The sequence below is a fragment of the Grammomys surdaster genome, unplaced genomic scaffold (genome assembly GCF_004785775.1).
Source record: "Grammomys surdaster isolate TR1022 unplaced genomic scaffold, NIH_TR_1.0 125928, whole genome shotgun sequence".
Taxonomy (NCBI): Eukaryota; Metazoa; Chordata; class Mammalia; order Rodentia; family Muridae; genus Grammomys; species Grammomys surdaster.
The window spans coordinates 705234-726726 of NW_021620751.1; the positions used below are offsets into that span (position 1 = coordinate 705234).

Genomic DNA, 21493 nt, shown 5'->3' on the forward strand with positions numbered 1-21493 from the left:
AGAGAGAGAGAGAGAGAGAGAGAGAGAGAGAGAGAGAGAGAGAGAGAGAGAGAAACAAAGATTAGTAATATTTGAGCATTTACTAAAAGACTAGTATTTAGGCTGTGAAAGATGGTCTCATAGGGACAATTTATTTGGAGATAATGTGATGTAACAAATGTTGTAACCTTTTCTTCATTTCCTTACAAAACAGCTTTATCAAGTCCAAAGCTAACAGAACAGTGCAAACATGTTTCTCTGTGCCTTGATACTACAAGCAAAGATACTTTTCAAAAGGTCCACAATGACATTAATAATGATCTAATACTATTTTAAGGCATTCAAATTATTTTCTCTGTAATTTAAAGATAATACTAACAATCTCGAAGCATATATGTTCTTCATGACGGAAGTCGCAAGGATCAAATGAGTAACATTATCTTCTATGGTTATAAAATATTTTTCTTCAATTATCCTTATTTGTACAATTCACCTGACTTACTGAATGAAACTCAAACTATTCTTTGCCCCTTCATCTTCTAACATACTCAGTTGCTTTAGTCAAAATTTTAATGAAATTGTAGAGTTTTCATAGTATATGCTCAAGAAGCTTTTTACTTTTCAGTGAAATCAAAATAAAAATGCTCACTCTACATGCCTAGAAGAATAAGCAAGAGTTTTCCAGGTATTCAGAAAGATTGTAAATTCCTACATGTGACTTCATTTAATGCCTTGGGATATTATTTGGAAAGGAATGAGCAATACTTTTATATTTCATCTATTTTTTTTTCAATAGTGTTGTAAAATGTTCTAAAACATTTTTTAAAATATGAAAATATATATTAGAGAAGGGACATAGTAATTCTCAGACTTACAGAGCAGAAATTGCCACCACTGATGTCACAAGTCAATGCATTTACTTCTTGGCATTAAATGGAATGACTAGAGTCTCTAATTTTCTGTCATCTTCATATACACAAGCCTACTATCAATCTATGCATCAGTGTTTCAGGTTTCTATAACATTATATCTGTTAGAAACCTTATATTCTATATCTGTTTGTATTATATTTGTTTATATATATTCATATCACCTTATATTTCTGTTTACATATATTAACCAGTTGTGTATATTTATATATTTATATTATTTCTCTGTGTGTATAAGTTTATATTCTATTTTATTATATTATATTTCTATTTATATATTACTGTGCTGTTTGTATACATTATAGTTATTTTACATTAACTCTGTTTATATTGACTTACTTATTTTTGTTTGCACAAAATAGCATTTGTATTCTCCTGCTTTGAAAATGCAAAGAATTTAAGGTGCTCTTACCTTGTCCTTGCATAAATTTCTCCACAAATTCAGAAAAAGATTCAGGATTTGGATAACTACTTATCATCAGCATAAAGTAGTAATAAGAAACGACCACATCTTTGGCATTCCGGCAAAGATAGATCATCTAGAAGATGAAATAAGTTATTAAATCACAGACTGGACGATCTACCATGTTGTCATCATGTTTGAAACATTCATGTTTCCAACAACTAACATAATGTAAATTCATTGTGAAAAAATATAAAAATATAAACATCATATAGAAAAAATATTATTAATATCTTAAGTTGAAGCAGCATTTCCTAAGTGTCCTGGTGGTCTTTAGTCTGACATTTCAAAGAAACCTGTTAAATAGCCTGAGGTGACAACATCATGATGTTTTCACTGACAAAAAGAAAATTGAGTTACCCAGATTTTCCCCAATTTTATGAATAAAATAGTGAAATTTAAGTTGATTCAAGTACATAGCAGATCTGACAGTAAATCAATACAAATACCAAGTTGACAGATCACTCAATACAGAGTACAGTTTTCTGTTCTTTAGACTCTATTACAATTTGGATACTAAGGCAAAAATATCTGTAGTATACTAGCTTGCAGTTACAAAAAAAAAAATCAAATTTACATAGTCGTCTTTAAATCCTTATCTCAAAGTTTTCTGATTTTTTTTAATCTAGGTTCCTCTTGATACCCCTTTCATTGTTTGATAATAAAATGATTACTCCTTCCCCCAAGGAAGGTTTCTATGCTTATATGCAGTAAATAAATATCAGTGGATCAGCAAATTGTGAAGATGCTCTTTCTAGAGTTATCACTGTAAAATTCTATCCTTCAAAAGCCCAGTCTTTATTTATGCAGATTTTTCTCCCCACTTAAGAAGTGAGAGAGCATGTAGTCTCTTTCAGGTCTGATAGTCAAGGCTACTGGTGAGATTTCCAAAAGTGTGCTAGCCCATGTTTGCATTCTTTCCTTCAGCTTTCAAGCCCTTAATCAGTGACATCAAGGAGTTCTGCCCTTAACACTCTACAACTAAGAGGCTAAGGTTAAAATCTCTAGCTTGTTTATGTGCTTACAGGTTTTTTGGTTTTTTGTTGTTTTTTTTTTTTAAGATACTTCTGCTTATTCTTTGAAGACTCATTCTCATGTTTAAGGGCTTTTAAAAAAACTTTCAAAAGATTTGATTTTTACCAAAGCTGTTATTAAACATAGTAAATCTTTAAAACTTCTCATTCTCTCAGCTTCTTTTTGCTAACTGAATGGAAACATACACACCATTGTGACCATACACTTACTTCTTACTTTTCGTCCTTTGCCCACACCATTACTGTGTTTCAGGAGTGTTCCTTGAATCTCCACACATTGTCTGTATTTCAGACTGAGACTGTCTCTCTTCCCTCTCTTGGAGACAGTGTGAGCTCTTATTTGTAACCCCTAATTTCTATGATCTCACATTAGGAGATATTGTGAAAAATCCATATGTTTCACTGAACATTCTTTTAATGCATTGAGAGAGCATCTGCCTCTTTCCTGGAGTTGCTACTTTTTAATGTAATTGTCACTAGGATTCCTAGTCCATGCACAGTTAAATATAATTACTACTTCCTACCCTTGAGAGAGTGCTACTCCCTTAGCCTATGCTTCTCCTTCTGATGGCTTTATTTTTGAGATTTTGGTCATTCATTTGCTTCAACTAACAATTTGAACATGAGCCTCCTTTGCTAAACCTTACATTGCTAGCTCTTTTCAACTTCTATGCATTTTTATTATCTATATTCACGGTTCATCTAATTCACTAAATTATTGTATTTATCCATGATTAGTTCATTTTAAATTCAGACTTCAACTTTTGTCACCAAATTTTGAATTTTGCCATCTCACTTAAAGTTCCATTTTGGAAGCCTATACTGTGTCAAGGTGTTTTTCTCCATTAAAGATCTGTTCCTCCTTGTTCCTCATACATTACTCCAAATGCCTCCCTGTAAATCACACCACAAATTCAAACTCCTTGTCCTTGAATAATTTCTTATTCATTATTTTGCTCTTTTAAAAATCACTTTCTTGACCTTGACACTTATTCTTTCTGATCCACTACTCCAAACATACTTTTACAAAATATTCTCCACTACCTTTCCTGATGGATAAATAAATCAATCTGTAAATAATCCAAAGGTAAATTCATTCAGTTATGTCTGTCTCTTTGATGACCTCTCAGGCATCAAAAGTATGAAATAAAAGGCTGACTATTAATTTCAGTGGCACAGTAACATCCTACAAAATTTCTCACAAGGAAAGGAATGGCTCTATCAAAACTCTTACTAACAATGACAATGAGACATTTAAAAAAACTACATAACCATGAGAGAGCTTCTCTGCAGGAAACCATTCAGGAAGATGTATGTTTAATCATACTTCAATTGAAAATAAAACGTGTCTACTCAGAACAGACACTTAGCTTTCCACTCCAGTTGAAGTGATTTCAGATATCTCCTGAATCTCAGTTTGAATAGACTGTTCATCATTTTAAACCATGCATTTGAATTAAAGTCTTCTCTTCCATGACCTAAGTACTACCCATAAAGTCTGGTTACTTATTACTTTACTATAAGTTATGGTTTTCTGTTAGACATTAGCCTTATGGAGACTGGTAATCTTGAATATGGTTTGTACCCTCCAAATTTACGTTCAAATTCAATGTTCATGATGAAGTTTCTTGGCCTGTAGAATGAATACAATCTGACTTTTGTATTTAGAGTTTGTGCCTTTGGGAGGTGCTAAGGGTTAGAAAATGTCATCATAGTAGTTAATTCTTGAGTGCTCGTGACATTTAATAAAATGAAGGAGACTTAGAGACATAAATATATGTGTATTCACTGACTCATATGTTACCTTGAAATTTTGCCAACGAGAAGGCTATCAGCAAGCATTACATCTTGACCTTGATTCAGAACCATAAACCAAAACACATCTCCTGTTTTGTTTTTTTTCAAGTGTATGGTACATTAATAGCAAGTGGACTGGATGATGTCAGTCACTTTCATTCACTGGGTAAATGTTTATTACAAGACACTTATCTGGATATCCTATTCTGATTCACTTGAATGTCTCACAATGTCACACATAATATTTTGTAAAATAAAGACATTCAATCCACTGTGATTCATCCAGTGTTTATTTACAACGGGTTAGGCACTAGGCTTGAGGTTGCAAAGATAATTGTTCTTAGTTCTATTTTATGATAATTAGTACCTTCTTTTATTCAGACAAAAACAAAGGCTTAAGAGTTTAACTAGTGTTCAGATCACCTTAAAAAGGAAAAACAAAAAAACAAAAGAAAACCAGTGTGTATATAATCTAGACTTGGGTTACACTAAAAATGATTGACATTTGTTGAAAGATCTGTGTGTTAAAAGAAAGGAGTGATAAAGTGTAGCAGGATGGTTGTTGCTGTTACTTAAAAGAATAAAGCTTTTTTGCGACCCCCTAGCATATAGAGGCTGAAACCAGGCCAGCTGTGTTCCAGGAACTTAGCTGAACACAAAAGGGCAGAACCAAGAATGCAGTTCATCTAGTCCTTAGGCTCTGGGCTCTGGGTTCCAAGGAATGGCTGGCCACATGATAGATGAGTAAACAAGATTAAATTCTTGAAAAAAATAAGTACACAGTGTGTGTTTTCCACATGATTGAATGGGCTGGGGACCTTCCACTATTTTTATGATACTGTCTGCTGATGGTTTTATGATTCCCCTTAACCCCCCTGGTTTGTGGTTTTCTCCTTTAAATACCCTTCTCCACCCTGGGGTCAACACTCCTCTTGTGAGTCTCAGGCTCAGCCTGCTGATATCTCAAAATAAAATCTTTTGCGATTTGCAGCAAGTTTGGTCTCTTGAGTTTTTGGTTGGCCGTCAATTCCCATGACTTGGGCGAGGGTCTCCCCTCACTGGAGTCTTTCATTGGTGGCTCATCTGGGATTTGCAACCACCCTAATCTCCAAGAACCCACTTGGAGGTCCACATGCTTGAGCAGGTCTGTGTGCTGTCTGTCTGTTCTTTGATTTTGTGTTCATAAAGTGTTTGTGCCCATGACAATGACAACGGACTGTGTACTGTGTTTGTGAAATGTCTGTGCCCGTGACAAGGACAAAGGTTTATGTACTGTGTCTGTGAAGTCTCTGTGTGCTCATGGCAGGGGTAACTGTCTGTTTAGCCTGGTTTCTGTGCTCCTGGCAGGAGCGGGAACTGGGCAAGCCCCAGAGAGCATTTTGTAACCCTGGAATAGGGTCAGGTTACGAATTCCAGGAGGGAATTCGTGGGAAGTGGAAGCAGTGGAACAGACGTGTTGGCACACTGTAGGCCACAGTTCTCTAGAGGATGCTCTAGAGTTCGTTTGTATGGGAGATAGGGTCAGAAATGACCCCTTCTCTGTCATAAGGTGGTCTTTGCCCACTGCCACCTAGGGTGGCATCTGTTGAAGCTATTGTGGCTGTGTGTCTGTGACACAATACTGGCCTGCTGCCAATTAGATATGGTGGTAGAGACAAATTCAAGCCCCCCTCAAGATTAAAGAGGAGATATCTGTGGTGGTCTTAGAAGACTAATCACCCTTCCTTTTCAGATAACCCAGCCAGTCTGATGGGACTGGTAAAGTCTTTGATGTTTTCCCACCAGCCCACCTGGGATGATTGTCAACAGCTTTTGTAGGTTCTCTTTACTACAGAAGGAAAGGAGCAGATCCTGTTGGAAGCCTGTAAAAACATTCCAGGCACAAATGGGCAGCCTACGCAACTCCCCATGAAATAGATGTTGGATTTCCCTTCAACTGACCAGACTGAGATTATAATATGGCTGAAGGTAGGTAGAGGTTGCTACCACCGGGCTCTAGTGTGTCTCCAAGGGACAGCCAGATGTCCCACCAATTTGGCCAAGGTGAGAAAGATACTTCAGGGGCCTAATGAGACACTGTCAGTGCTACTTGAAAGGCTAATGGAAGCCTATAAACACTATACTCCTTTTGATGGCCTTTATAGGACTGTCAGCACCTAATATTAGAAAGAAATTCCAATGTATAGAAAGATTGCAGGATTATACCCTGCAGGACTTAGTCAAGGAGGCAAAGAAAGCGTACCATAAGAGGGAGACTGAGGAAGAGAAATGAGAGAGAGAGAGAGAGAGAGAGAGAGAGAGAGAGAGAGGCAAGAGAAGACAGGCGAGAGAAAGACAGAGATAGGACAGGACTTAGACAGGGAACCTGGGTGACAGAAGGTCAAAGCCTGGTGGAGGAAGAGTGATGCAGCAATATTTACTGGAAAAGGATCGGTGTGCTTACTATAAACAGAAAGGGCAGGACCCCTAAGGTTCTGGCCCTTGAAGACAAAACTGAAGGCACAGATTAAGTTTGCTCAGACAGGACCAGAATGACCTGGGGGACCCCCACCTCTATGATACTGGCCTTGAAATTAGAAAAAGAGTACCGGCTTCATGAGTTTCAAAAGCAGCTAGAAGCCCCAGATATCAGTGAATGGCTAGCAGAATTTCTGAAAGCTTGGGTTGACTGAAAGCTGGCAACTCCCCATTGGGGTACGACAGTATCCAATGAGTCGTGAAGCCAGAGAAGGAATTAGACCTCACATTCAAAGACTGTTACAGCAAGGTATTCAGGTTCCCTACCAATCGCCATGGATTACCTCCCTACTGCCAGTAAAGAAGCCAGGCACTAATGATTACAGGCCAGTACAAGATTTAAGAGAAGTCAATAAGAGAGTACAAGACATTTATCCAACTGTACCAAACCCATATAACCTCCTTAGTTCACTCCCACCAGAGAGGAACTGATATGATTTACAAACTGGGTGAGTTGGGGTATCGGGCATCTGCCAAAAAAGCTCAAGTGTGAAGAACTGAGGTCGCTTATCTAGGATATACCCTGAAAGATGAAAAATGGTGGCTGATGGAAGCCAGGAAAAAGACTGTCACCCAGATCCCTGCTCCAACCACCCCTCGCCAGGTGCCAGTGGATAGCCCACCTGCCTAAAAGCCATTGCTGCTGTGGCCTTAGTTGTCATAGATGCTGATAAATTGACTCTGTGGCAACAGATAACTGTTGTGGCACCTCAATCTCTTAAGAATATTGTTCGACAGCCCCCCCTACCGACAGATGGATGACTAATGCTCGCATGATGCATTATCAAAGCCTGTTGTTGACCAAAAGGGTGATCTTTGTACCCCGGCCATCTTGAATCCTGTCACCTTGCTGCCTGTGACTGACAACTCTTCTCCCGTCCATCACTGTGTTGACATCCTGGCAAAAGAAACGGGTACTTGGAGTGACCTGAAGGACCTGCCCTGGCAAGGAAGTCCAAACTGGTATACAGATGGCAACAGCTTCATGATAGAAGGTAAACAAATGGCGGGAGCTGCAGTGGTAGACAGAAAGCAAGTAATCTGGTATTTCTCCCCCAAAACCACAACTTATGGCTCTGACACAAGCCCTGTGAATGGCAGCAAGGAAGCCCATCAATATCAACACAGACAGCCAATATGCTTTTGCCACAGCTCATATACATGGTGCAATTTATAAACAAAGCAATTTATAGACAAAGGGGACTGCTGACATCTGCAGGCAAGGACATTAAAAATAAAGAAGAAATACTGAGCCTCCTTGAGGCCATCCATCTGCCAAAGAAAATGGCTATCATCCACTGTCCTGGGCACTAGAGGGCTCAGGACACTGTTGCAAAAGGAAACCAGATGGCTGACATGGCTGCCAAGAAAGCTGCCCAGGGAGCAATGATTCTAGCAGTTAAGGGTTTCAGAGCGTATTTTTACACTCGAGATACCAGTTTCAGATACACCACCGATGACTATCAAGTGATGGACAAATTGGGCTTTCACTCTGAAACCCCTTATGGGGTAATAAAAACAAAGACAGTAAATTAATTCTCCCACAAGAAGAAGGTAAGAAATATGTCACTAATCTACATTATCTGACCCATCTGGGAACCAAGAAGTTAAAAGATATGGTAAGATCCTCTGAATATTATATTATAAGACTGTCTGATTTGGCGGAAGCTGTGGTGAGAAATTGTAAAGCTTGTGCCATAACTAATGCCAGACCTTCCATGTATACCATGGGAACGAGACTCAGAGGCGACCGCCCTGGAGCTTACTGGGAGGTAGACTTCACAAAAGTCAAACCGACAAAATATAGACATAAATATCTTTTAGTTTTTATAGACATCTTTTCAGGATGTGTCAAAGCCTTCCCCGCTAAAAATGAAACTGCCAATATGATGGCTAAGAAGATCCTGGAGGAGATCTTTCCAAGGTTTGCAATACCCAAGATAATTTGGTCTGTTAATGGACCTGCCTTGGTTGCCCAGGTAAGTCAGGGACTGGCCACCCAACTGGGAATTAATTGGAAATTACATTGTGCTTATAAACCCCAGAGCTCAGGGCAGGTAGAGAGGATAAATAGAACCATTAAGCAGACCTTAATTAAATTAACATTGGAGACTGGTGGTAATGACTGGACAGCCCTCCTTCTCTTCACCTTGTTCTGAGTTTGGAACAATCCAGGACGATTTAAGCTTAAGTCTTCTGAGATCATGTGTGTGGGGCCACCACCACTTACTGAGGCAGGTGGAGTATATGATCCTGATGCTGTCCTTTCTAAACCTTTGTCTGTTGCATGAAAGCACGTGAGATGGTCTGGCGCTAGGTTTGGGAACAGCTGAAAGAAGCCTATGAGACCAGAGACCCAAGTGTGCCACACCAATTCTGAGTGGGAGACACAGTGCCAGTCCAGTGTCACCAAGCTGAGAACTTTAAGCTCCATTAAAAAGGACCATACCTGGTTCTGCAAGTTTGATACTCAATTCCGGCACACTTTCTCTGACCTGGCTGCTCAGCTACATGTGACCACAGGCTCAGCCCAGCAATGCTTGACCCAGGATTCTGACAGACTTTTCCAAGGAGGCCCCAACTGGGGACATCTTGTGACATTCTTAGTCTTTGTGACTACTCTGTGTACTGAGAGTGTCAACAAAGAAATAGAGCCATTAATGGGACAAGTGCAGGAGTAGATGGTGGCCTACCTAGATATATGTCTGGCTTATTGGATCCATAGCAGTGGGGATTGGGCAGAGTTCACAGCTCGATGCAGGGTTGGGACCCTAAAGGAGACAAGGCATCTGAGGTAGGGGAACTGGGTGTCAGTGAAGACAGTGCTGATGGGGGGCTGTGGCACTGGGGACCCTAGTAACTGTAGGGGTTTTTCTTTTTACTAACAAATAAAAGTCTAGGGCCAGGTGGAGCTAGTTATGACAATAAGAAAAGAATAAGCGCTGTTCAGATTTTGATGCTTCGCCAACAATATCGGACTGTACCGAGCCAAGTAAATGAAAATTATGATGGCACTGAAGTTTAGTTTTATGATTAAAACTATTTAATATAAAAAGTAGGGAATGAAAAGAATAAACCTTTTTTGAGACCCCTATCATATAGAGGCTGAAACCAGGCCAGCTGTGTTCCAGAAACTTAGCCAACCACAAAAAGGCAGAACCAAGAATGCACTTCATCTATTCCTTAGGCTCTGGGCTCTGGGTTCCAAGGAATGGTTGGCCACACGATAGATGATTAAACAAGATTAAATTATTGAAAAAGATAAGTACACAGGGTGAGTTTCCCACATGATCGAATGGGCTGGGGACCTTCCACTGTTTTTATGATACTGTCTGCTGATGGTTTTTGATTCCCCTTCACCCCCCTGGTTTGTGGTTTTCTTCTTTAAATACCCTTCTCCCTCTGGCCTCAGGGTTGACACTCCTCTTGTGAGTCTCGGCCTCAGCCAGCTGATATCTCAAAATAAAGCCTTTTGCGGTTTGAAGCAAGTTCAGTCTCTTGAGTTTCTGGGTGGCTGTGAATTCCCACGACTTGAGCGAGGGCCTCCCCAAGCATTGAGGACAGCCTGGTGGATTGGCTGATCTAGCTACCACAATGGCGTCTTGTGGGTGCCAGGGCTGGTGCTTCTGACTGGCCTGAGCTGGTGTCTGAGCAGAAGCAGCAGTGGGAACACACTGCTGCTCTTGGCCTCAGTCCTTGTCTAGTCAGGAATGTGGCAGCTGCTTAAGAACAAACCAGATTGGGTGCCACCAATTTTAAATATTACTCCCAACAATAAAGTTTGGATAAGATGCCTTTTAGGTCCCTTGTGACCTACAAAGTGCAGGGTTTCATGAAAGTCTAAGATAATCTAATTCTGGTTACCTTGCAATTCTTTTCCCAAAATGATGCTGGAAGGAGCTTTGGTGGCAGGTGAGTTCTCATTATTCTAGAAGATTCCTTCTCTTTTAGTTGTTTTACTCCTGGTTTGAAAAATAAACAGACAAAATATGAATGGGTATTTTCAAAAGAGTTTATGTAAGTGTAAGGAGCAGGCCCTTAAACAGGACCAACTCCATTTTATAATAGGAAACTTGTAGAGACTAGTCTGGTACTTGTAAAGACAAGTCTGGAAAAGGTCAGAGCCCAGCGATAACCAGACATGAGTGGTTATCTGCTGTACACATCATAATGCCAAATCCAACATAAAAGAGAAGCCCGACCAGAGCACTTCATTCACTCTTGTATTCATGACTGGCCAATGTGATCCTCCAGACAAAGCCTCCTCAGCACCTGGTCATCAAAGAGTTAACTGAGAGACCTATGCCTCCAACTTCATGACCAAGCCCAACTTCAAACCGAGAGACCAATGCCTCCAGCTTCTTTGTGGTCAAGCACCCTATGAGGTCAAACTATCTGGAAGCCACAGCCTGACCCCACCTTCCCAGACTCCGGACCTGTAACCTGACACCATCAAAAAGACTCAGGTCGTATAATCCATGAATGAATGAAGTATTTATTGCTATGCTTATTTCTTTGGTAATTATCAATTTATTATTTAGCAATTTATTGTGCACATTGTCAGAGGCAATGCATAGGACATGTGGCAATATCGTGTTATAGCAACAGCCTTAGCATTTCTGTTTGTGTTTGCTTGCTGTGCATCATTAAAAAGTGACTGAATCACAAATCCTCTGTCTCTTGGCATACTCTCACTTCCCTCTCCAGGAGCTGATGATCTCACAGTCAAATCCAGTATACTATCCCTGAGTGGAGCAGGACCTATTGCTCCTCTCCCCGAGGGGGGTTCTAACCCTTTATCCATAGCCTGCTCATAACAGATAAGAGTAGCCTGCTTGCAGCAGTAAGATTCTAGTTTGACTTCATAATAATAATGCAATCTTGCTGTAAAGAAAATTATTAATCAATAAATCACAAAGTGAGGTCAAATAGTTTCATCAATCAAAGTGAGTAATTTTTCACATGTTGGTAGGCAAGTGTTCATGAATACAGTTTTAACTATCCTTGATATTCAATGAATAATTTTCTAGTATTTATAATATTTTCAACTCCTGGAAACAGAGAAATAAATGCTGACATTATTATAAGACTCTCCCAGAACAAATAGTTAGGACCATTCACTGTTCCAGGTACATGCCATGCTATGAGACTACTCTGGATTTAGCTTTAGAATCTCATATATAGATGACAGAATATTAACTGCCTATGTTACTTAAAATCTCTTTGCTCTTATTACAACATAACTGTATCTATGTAATCTATCTATCACAAATATACATGTAACTTAAAATATATGCATACATCTTTTACAATTAATTTAAAATTACCATTTATTAGGTCTTCCTTTCTGCACTCCAGGAGAGGTACTCTGTTAAAAATTGCATCTTCCATGCATTTTTCCACATCACCTTCTTTATAGATCATATACACAATTTCACTAATCCATGTGGAACCTGTAAAATCAAATACACCTGATTCTCCAATGACCTCGTATGGCTGATAACAGTATATTTCTATAGTGTTTAAATCATCAGAACTCAAAGAACATTTTCTTGAATATTTAAATATACACCACCCAAAATAACTCTGATATATATGGATGTATACTGTTATGAATAACAACTAGTCCATGTGTTCAGACCTCCCATGATAAACTCTGACATTATTATAACAAATAACATTCTTATGAGTAAGAAGTAAGGACACTTGAATAGAAGGTGAGCTTGATTGACACATAAAAACATACTTTCCAGCTATAGACTTTATTGGTAATTCTTACGCCTAAACTGAGGCCTAAGTCACAGGATATAAGAAAGTATGAATTGCATATGTGACCTTTGATGATAGTCAGAAAAACTAAATAGAAAACCAGTAATAACAAATTATAGTTTTCTTTCTCAATATGTTGTAATACAGACAAGAAGATAGAGTTTGAAGATGTACAAAGGAGGGATTTATACTCAGTGCTGCTGCCCCTGCTGCTACACATAGAATGTTAAGCTGCTCCCTCATGAAGCTGCAACAATAGCTCAGCACCTAAGAGTGGGAAAACTGCTAATTAAGGTTGAAGCCCATCAGGGCTGGATAGCCTTTGTGCTTGATGCAAAATGGGAGAGACTCCCTTGTTAGCAAGTTTTCTCTGTCTCTGACCTTATCCACGGATTCCAACCCCCCACACTTGCCTTTGCCTGAGGAGAGTCACATAAAAACCTGGAGTTAGACATGCTAACGAGGTATCTAGATAGGCCTGGAGTGTTTAGCCTATGAGCTTGCCTTCCTGGTCATTCCTTCCTGCAAAAGGTGTTTAATCCCTGGATCACCCTGAGTAAGATGTATATATTCACACCCATCATCAAATAAAGCAGTCTGAACAAACAAAGGCCACCTTCTCTTCCTCAGTGACCACAGTGGCAGCCTTTGTCCTAAATGGCTGTACCTAAATCTCTGTAAGAATGCTTCTTATCTCCTGGTCCCACCAAATGCCCTGAAGGGAACCCTTTTTTTCTATATCACTACTGTAAGTCAGCTTCCCCTGAGTACACACCAGACTGAGAACCACAGCAATCTTCCCAGACTCTGCTGTTTCCCACCTGGGGAAAACATAGACTGAGGACCCCCTTTATGGACTGTGTTCTGCCACCCCTGAGCTGCGTGCCTGCAGTACTTCAAGCGCCCCAGAGGAGAGTCAGAAATACAGCCTGTCACCTAAGACTGCTTCTTGCCCAACCACAGGACCTGATTTTGGCTCCCACCCCAAAATGACAGCTCAAGAAATCCATCACTCTAGCTCTACAGAAGCTGACATCATCATTTGTGCTTTCTCTGTGGACACTAAGTATGTAAGCAGTGCACATACACACAGAAGAAAAAAAACATTTTTATGATAACAGTGAGACCTAGTTATCAGAACAAGTAGATTAAGCATCTTCCTGGATAGTTGTAGATAAATACAAACAAAAATTGAAATGAGAATTACTCTGTGCTCTCTCTTCAGATAACAGTGTTGTGTGGCATTGAGTTGAGCCAAGAAGAAAAAGAGGGGGACAGTTTTAGAAAAGAGTTGCCAAAGACACAGTAGTTTTCACTCTCGTTTGTGTATGTGTGTATGTGTATATGCAGTGTGTGTGTGTCTGTGTGTATGTGTGTGTGTGAGGGGGCTACTTTCAATGTCACAATTCTGTTGTTTCCTAAAAATTAGAATTGTAATATCACACTTTCATAAATAGATAGCTGATACATTTTTAAGTGTCAAATGTTAATAATAAGCCGACAGAGAATATAAGATCAGACTTCTCCAGCTCCTAAGAATATAATATTGGTGGCTAAAGAGAAGGTTTAGCAGTTAAGAGCACTGGCTGCTGTTCCAGAGGCCCTAAGTTCATTTCCCAGGAACCACAAGGTGACTCACAACCATCTGTAATGGGATCTATGTCCTCTTCAGGTATGTCTGAAGTCAACAACAGTATACTCATAAAAACAAACAAACAGACTAAGAGTATAGTATTAAGACTCCAAAGATATTTATAGTCGTAGAGCTAATCTCAAAAAAGAATTACTGTCTATGAATATATAATGAAATTAAAATCTGTGAGTACATCTGATGAAAAGAAGGTAATTCCCCAAAAGAGTCTTATTGGTTATCTTTGAAAAGGTTTATAAAAGAACAAAATGAGCTTGTATCACAGGGAGAGAAATAAATTTGATAAATTTATATAAATATAAATAAATTTATAAATTTCCATTTCTTTTGCCTAAAATGAATGGCAAGAATACAATCCATTGCTATATTTAAGTCTCCTGATATCTTTCTGTAAGTACTCATAGACATTTAAATTATTTTTGAAATAGAAAAAGCTTGTAATACATATGCAGAGCAATAATATAAACACAGTAGTTTAAAAATATTTGTTCTGCAATGCATCTCTTAGATTGACTCATCTATATTGAACAATAAAATTGTGAGATCAACACTTTCAATTTACCCATGGCTTAAGGAGGTTATTCATCATGTTCTGGTAGTTTGAGATTGTGGAACAGAGTCTGTCATGTGCAGTTTATTAATATTTGACACTAATATTGCTTCAACTGTCTTTTTAATGGGAAATGAGTATGTCAGGTAAAAACTCTAATGCTGGTGACCTCATGCAGGTTCATCATTCCTAGGTGTTAAGCAACATCCTGTCAGAGCAGAGACACTTACCAGATTTAGGGTAAGTAGCAATGACAAGGTCATCTGGCCTTGCCAAGAATGTTTCAACATCTTCCCAATATTTGGTGAACCGTTTATCCATTAGAACTCCACGGAACTCACCAAAAAACTCATAATACTCAGGCTTAGAAGTCTCCATCTCAAGCGGTGTACTGGGAAAAGAAAACAGATGTTTTAAATTTTGTATTCACGTTGCAATGCTTTCACATTAGCCACACTATGCATACAAAGGCCAGTTAAATGCTGCTCCTTCCCTGTTACATAGGGTAAAAGCATACTCAATATGAGTCGAGGGAGGGGAAACTATAATCGGGATATATTCTATGAGAAAATTTACAGGAAATAAGTGTCCATTTCTATAGATAACTACAATAGTCACTGCTTGCTTTATTAAATTGTGTACTCAAGTGAATTATAGTATATGGATTGAGCCACAGTTCTAAGAATTGGCTTGCAATTAACAGGGTTAACCTACAGCTTAAGCAGGAGCCTGTCATCAAGCTGTTACTTCGTAGTTAAGCTGTCTCAGAGGAAAAGTGCTGATATCAAAAAGCCTCTTTCCTCCCACAATTTTTTTCTCATAAATGTCCTATACTTGTGTGGTTTTCCCTAAAATGTGTATTTCAGTGAGATATTGCTAATACTATTTTTAAAAGAGGTCAATAGGTGTCAGTTGTACAGAAAGAGCAACACAAATTGTTTAAAATGAAAGTCATACAGTTAGTGAGTTCAGATATGTTTTCTCCTTTGTTTAAAATCATTTCCTCTTCTACCTCCTTATCTGAACTTTAGTCAGCTCCCTTCACATTCGACTGCCTTTCCTCCACTCTATGACAAATACTGAAAAGTTTTGTTGAGTCCTTAGTTTTCCAGTTTTAGTCTAGATTTGAGTAAAATGCCTGAAAGCAGTTGTCTTTTCATATACATTTCTGCCAGTCCCCACCACAGTGACACAAAGGCCATTCTGAGAAACATTTGCTACTCTCAGTATTAGGCTATATTTTTAATTGGCTAGCTTCTACTGTGTTTCCATTTTTTTTAAAAAATGTATATTTGGTAAATGAAATACACATGAATGATTTGTCAATTAATTGATTTTTTTGTTGTATTAAGTTATTTACATAAGAAATCGCAATAGTATTTTCAAGATTCTTTATAGCAATTTCATCCAATACTTTCCTGTAACACATAAATTCTATTTTAAAGATCTTTAACCATTAAAGCATATCTAAAAACACCTTTGTGACAAGTGATTTAAAAAGGTTTGAAGTGATATACATTATCAATTAGGCATAGTATCAACACGGACTTTATCATCCCTTTATTTTAACAACTTATTAATTGACATAAATTTTGCATTTTACAATATATATGTAAATTCTGATAATAATAATTAAAAAGTACAACCTGTCCAGATGATCCCATGAGAGAAGTGAAGTGATCCGGTTTAGTTCTCTTTGAATGGCAGCACGAGTCTTAAGCCCCCAAAAAAACAAAAAACAAAAAACAAAATGAGAACTGGTTGCACACTTGGAATGTTTCTTGTGAGCTTTTATTCTGACAGCCAGAGAAGGAGGCAGAGATTAACTTGCAGGGATTGGCTATAATGTAATGGATGGTGGAAGACTGTACTTAGTCATAAGTTAAAGTTCACACACTCAGATTAGATATAGATACAGATGATATAGAGATAGAGATAGAGATAGAGATAGAGATAGAGATAGAGATAGAGATGATAGAGATAGAGATGAGAGACAGAGAGAGAGAGAGAGAGAGAGAGATGTTAGAGATGAGAGACAGAGAGAGAGATAGAGAGAGATTTGTATAAATGTATATATTCCCAATATAACCCTTCAATCTATATAGTGCTACTTGTTGTTTCTCTACCCTCCTCTTCTTCTGTTTCTCCCCTTTGGGTAATATGTCAGACTTAAGCAATCCATTCGTTTTCCATTTGTTAAATTGCTCATTCATAACAGAGTAAGAAGAAATGGACAAGGAGAAAAGAGGAGGCCAGGAAGGAAACAGGAGCTAGTGTGGAGTGAGAAAACCTCTCATTTACTGATGAATAATGACAAGTATATGGCTGAAGTTGCAAACAACACCTTAAAGGAGTGATAGGAAACACTAACAGGAAAGAACCTAAAAGAGTTAGGAACATGGACCAAGAGCACAGCAAAAGAAGGCTTTGTGGCACTTAACTGTATCTAACAACCTATGAGAAGTGCATTCTATTTAAAACTGTGGTTGCTCTGGGCCAAACAATCATCCCTGAAAACGTACATATAGGTAGCACTATATATATGTGGCTGGAGCCATGGGTCCCTCCATATGTACTCTTTGGTTGGTGGTTTAGTCCCTGGGAGCTCTGGGAGGTCTGGTTCGTTGATATTGTTGTTCTTCCTATGGGTTGCAACTAGCCTTGATCTCCTTCAGTCCTTTCTCTAACTCCTCCATTGGGGACCCCGTGCTCAGTCCAATGGTTGGCAGCAAGCATCCACCTTTGTCAGGCTCTGGCAAGCTGCATATGTAACAGAGGATGGCCTTGTCAGGCATCAGTGGGAGGGGAGGCCCTTGGTCCTGTGAAGGCTCAATGCCCCAGTGTAGGAGAATGCCAAAGCAGGAGGTGGGAGTGGGTGGGTGGGTGGGTGGTGGAACTCTCTCAAAGAATCAGTAGAAGGGGATGCAATAGGGGATTTCCAGGGTAGGGGGGGGAAACCGGGAAATGGTATAACATTTGAAACGTAAATTTAAAAAAATCCAATGAGAGAGACAGAGAGACAGAGAGAGAGACAGAGAGAGAGAGAGAGAGAGAGAGAGAGAGAAGAGAAAAAAAGAGAGAAAGAAGAAAACCTAAAAAATAAAATAAAATAAAAAACAATAAGTAGCACTATATAGATTGAAGGGTTATATTGGGAATACATATGCTTATATACATGCATATATTTAAGCAATAGATATCTATGAATTAAGAGGCCATGAATTTGAAATGGGTAGGTATATATAGGGGCGTTTGGAGGGAGGAAAGGGAAGGGAGAAAGTTATAATTAGATTAGAATCTCCAAAAAGGGCTGCCCATAGTTCCAAAACAGCTGTGTATATAAAAGAACACATAGCTAAAATAGATCTAGTAAGCAGCACTCACATTGGCACAACTCTTGGAGGAGCCTTGCTCCACTCTCTACAATACACAAGTTTTATAGCACTCAGTTTCCAGACAAAAGTCATTCCCATTGCTGTGATTAAGCAGGGGGGAAGTGACCCCAGGGCTTGTGCAACACAATAGTGCTCCAGCCTTTTCTGTGATCTGCTTTGACTCCAAGGAAGAAGACTGTCAGCTGTTCCTAAGTCTCCATCTCCATCAGCGCCTCAAAATAAATGCATTTCATTGTTGTTACCTCTCCTGTTTCTGTTGAATTAACCCACCTTCTTCGGAGAAGTGTTGGGTCATAAAAGCTTCAATATCCCTCTAATGACTTCACATTTTATATGTACTTTTAGCTATGTCACAATTAAGCTTAATTATTAAACCATAGCTAACTCAACAGCAGGGTCACACTTTATAGTTAGACACTGCCTTGTATCTAGTAGGATAAGCATTGGGTAAGTAATTCTTCATCGAAAGTGTCTGCTTTCTTTTTAAAAAGTTGGTGGAAATAATAATAATCCCTCTGTAAGTGAATCATATCTACACAGAAAATACAGTAGTTTCTGAAACACTTGATTTCCTGAAATAAAAATCTGTAAAGCTATAGAAAAAATAGTAACTGAATCATTACTCATTATTATTAAACAACAAACTATGGGTATAATGTACATATATTATATATACATAAATATGCACATAATGCATATATGTATATGTATATATACATGTATATACTAATTCCTTAACCTTAAAAAGTGTTTTGTCTGATTATTGAAAATAAACCAGCTATAAACATCTATGTTCAAGCTTTCATTGAAAAAGTTTTCATTAGATTTGTGTTAATCCTTCTGTTTATTAAGTTTGGCCTCTATCATTACACAATTTACATTTATTAAAAACCGAAGAGCCAATTTTCAAGATCGTGTCATGATCATGGACTATAATTTCTTATGAATAAAAGTACTGGTTGATCTACATTCTGGTCAACATTTTATATTGTCTGCTAGGCATTAGCTCATGCTGATTAGGCTATATTTTGTGATTTTATTTTCTATCAGAAAAGTGCAAGAGGATTCAAGTTTCTCTAGATTCTCTGTCTTGGTTTCTTCTGTTGCCCTTAGATTTTCCTATAAATTCCTTGATAAATCATGTCTTATGCTTACAGTTTTGCTCTCTTTAAGTGATATTAAACCTTGCTGATGAACTGGAGATATGAAGGGCAAGAAGTGTGTCAATTGTCCTGTGACCAATTCTACCTATTCATCATTCTGTAATAGTATGTGGCATTCACTTGTGACTCAGAGCTCCACTTCAGCACAAGGAGGAAGGGGCTAATATTAGAATACTTATACTTTCTGAAGTCAGATAAAATGCCAGAATGTATTTCCTTTTATTTAGCAGCTATTTGTTTCAAAACACTGTATTTATTTCAAACTGGTCACTTTCCTTTCTTTATCTGAATAAAATACTAATATTTTTCTAATTTAATTTCTTCAATTTAATTAAACAGTAAGCATTCTAACTAGCTAGCAAAAAAAAAAGAAAAGAAAACAAAATGGAGCAGACAGTAGTCCATGTAGCTTTATGTTTGAACTTTAGCAATATCAGTCCTATAACAGAAAAAAAAATGTTTAGACTTTTGAATAGAACAAGAAACTCTTGGGTAACACATTTGATCCTGAAATTTTAGCAACTGCCCTTTGTCCTTAAAACTTTGTCCAGTGATGTTAGGAGAAATCAATCAACCTCATTACAGACTTAATGTTTAAAAAAATGTCCAAAGCACTACAAAATGTCACTTCGCTCTTTCCTTCTTGTAAATGGTTTTAAGAATTCCTCAGTGCAGATAAGTACAAAGGAGGAAGTAGGGTAAAATGACAGTGAGAATGTCTGAAAAGGTCACAAGGAATCATACAATTAACTGCCTTTTAAAACACTATAATAATATAATTCTATGTATACAAATACATATAGAGTGTCTTAGTTAAGGTTTTACTGCTGTGAACAAACACTGTGACCAAGACAACTCTTATAAGGATGACAATTAATTGGGGCTTGCTTACAGGTTCAAAGGTTCAGTCCATTATCATCAAGGCAGGAACATGGCAGCACACAGGCAAGCATGGTACAGGTACAGCTGAGAGTTCTACATCTTCATCTTAAGGCTGCTAGAAGAATACTGACTTCCAGGCAGCTAGATAAGGGTCTTAAAACACATACCCACAGTAGCATACTACTCCAACAGGGCCACACCTTCTAATAGTGACACTTCCTGGGCAGAGCATTTACAAACCGTCACATATAGTTTAAAATAAATTGTCTTATACTGGATGTTAATGGTTCCTCCAAAAGCCAAGGATCACATAACAAAACTCCCAACAAGGTATGAGAATTCCTCTTTTGAGCTGTTGATCAGACTTGTCCAAGAGATTCTCAAACCTTACAAACTCTTGCTGTTACTTTGATTGCTCCTAAGACATAAAAGGTAAATTCTTATTCCTGAACACAGCATGCAGTTCAGACGCAGAATCCAGAGGCCTCTGATCTGGAATTGACATGAATGCCTCTTCACCAAGAGCTAACATTCATAGTATCAAAAATTACAAGAGATTACAAGATTGCAAAGGAGAAAATAAACTAACAGTTCGACCCATCCATGCCACTGTGAACCACAACAACCACGAGAATTATACGGTAAATGTAAGAGTGCAATACAGACATGCCTGATACTGTACACTTCCCTACCCAGAACTAGTGAAGCTGTGGACCTTGGAGGAAAAACTAAAACAACCACTCTACTAAACAAGCTCAACCGCAGCAAGGCAACTAACTGAGATATACTTTTATAGAAAGCCACAACCAATCAAAATGCAGAGTTGTGGACACCAGTCTCAATGGATATATCTACAAGGCACTCAAAACACCAAGGACCTGGATCAGAATCTTCAGTGACAAGTACCTGAGAAGGGCTACTGGGGTTAGAAAATGAAAAGATAGGGAATTTGAGGCCAGGGGGCCATGCATAAGCTATATCTAAACAAGCTTACTAAGAACTACAATATCTTATATATGGCTTTCTGAAGAAAAATGGAACAGAATAATCAGAAAACCATCCTATGATGAGAGGAGTTCAGCAGGAAGTTAATTAGCAAATGTTTCAGTAAGGGAACTCAGGATATTTCAAATGCGTCATAACCTGCTCACACAGTGGTCTGCGAACTGTTAATCACAGCCCTTTGAGTGGAGAGTGTTGATCTCAAGATTCTAAACTTAAGCTCCCTCAAGGTTCTAGCCCCAGGCCATGGCTGGCCATATTAAGCAAATCCTGGTTATAAACAAGGAACTACTTCCTTCCCTATACATCAGGGCCTCAGGGAAAGCCTTGGTTCCCACCAATACTGACTCTTCTGAGATCAC

General features: G+C 38.4%; 1 protein-coding gene across 1 annotated transcript in view; it reads right to left on the reverse strand.

Annotated features, from left to right (window-relative positions):
- LOC114608618 (estrogen sulfotransferase, testis isoform-like) overlaps window positions 1-18355 on the reverse strand; it is a 21694-nt gene extending 3339 nt beyond the window's left edge. Inside the window, exons 1-6 of the mRNA XM_028752620.1 lie at window positions 18074-18355; window positions 16336-16403; window positions 14920-15080; window positions 12047-12172; window positions 10584-10681; window positions 1321-1447 (exon numbers count right to left, since the gene is read on the reverse strand). Coding sequence (XP_028608453.1) covers window positions 1321-1447; window positions 10584-10681; window positions 12047-12172; window positions 14920-15067 — 499 coding nt within the window. The 5' untranslated portion in view covers window positions 15068-15080; window positions 16336-16403; window positions 18074-18355. The remainder of the gene's footprint in view (window positions 1-1320; window positions 1448-10583; window positions 10682-12046; window positions 12173-14919; window positions 15081-16335; window positions 16404-18073) is intronic.
- Between the last annotated feature and the right edge of the window lie 3138 nt (window positions 18356-21493).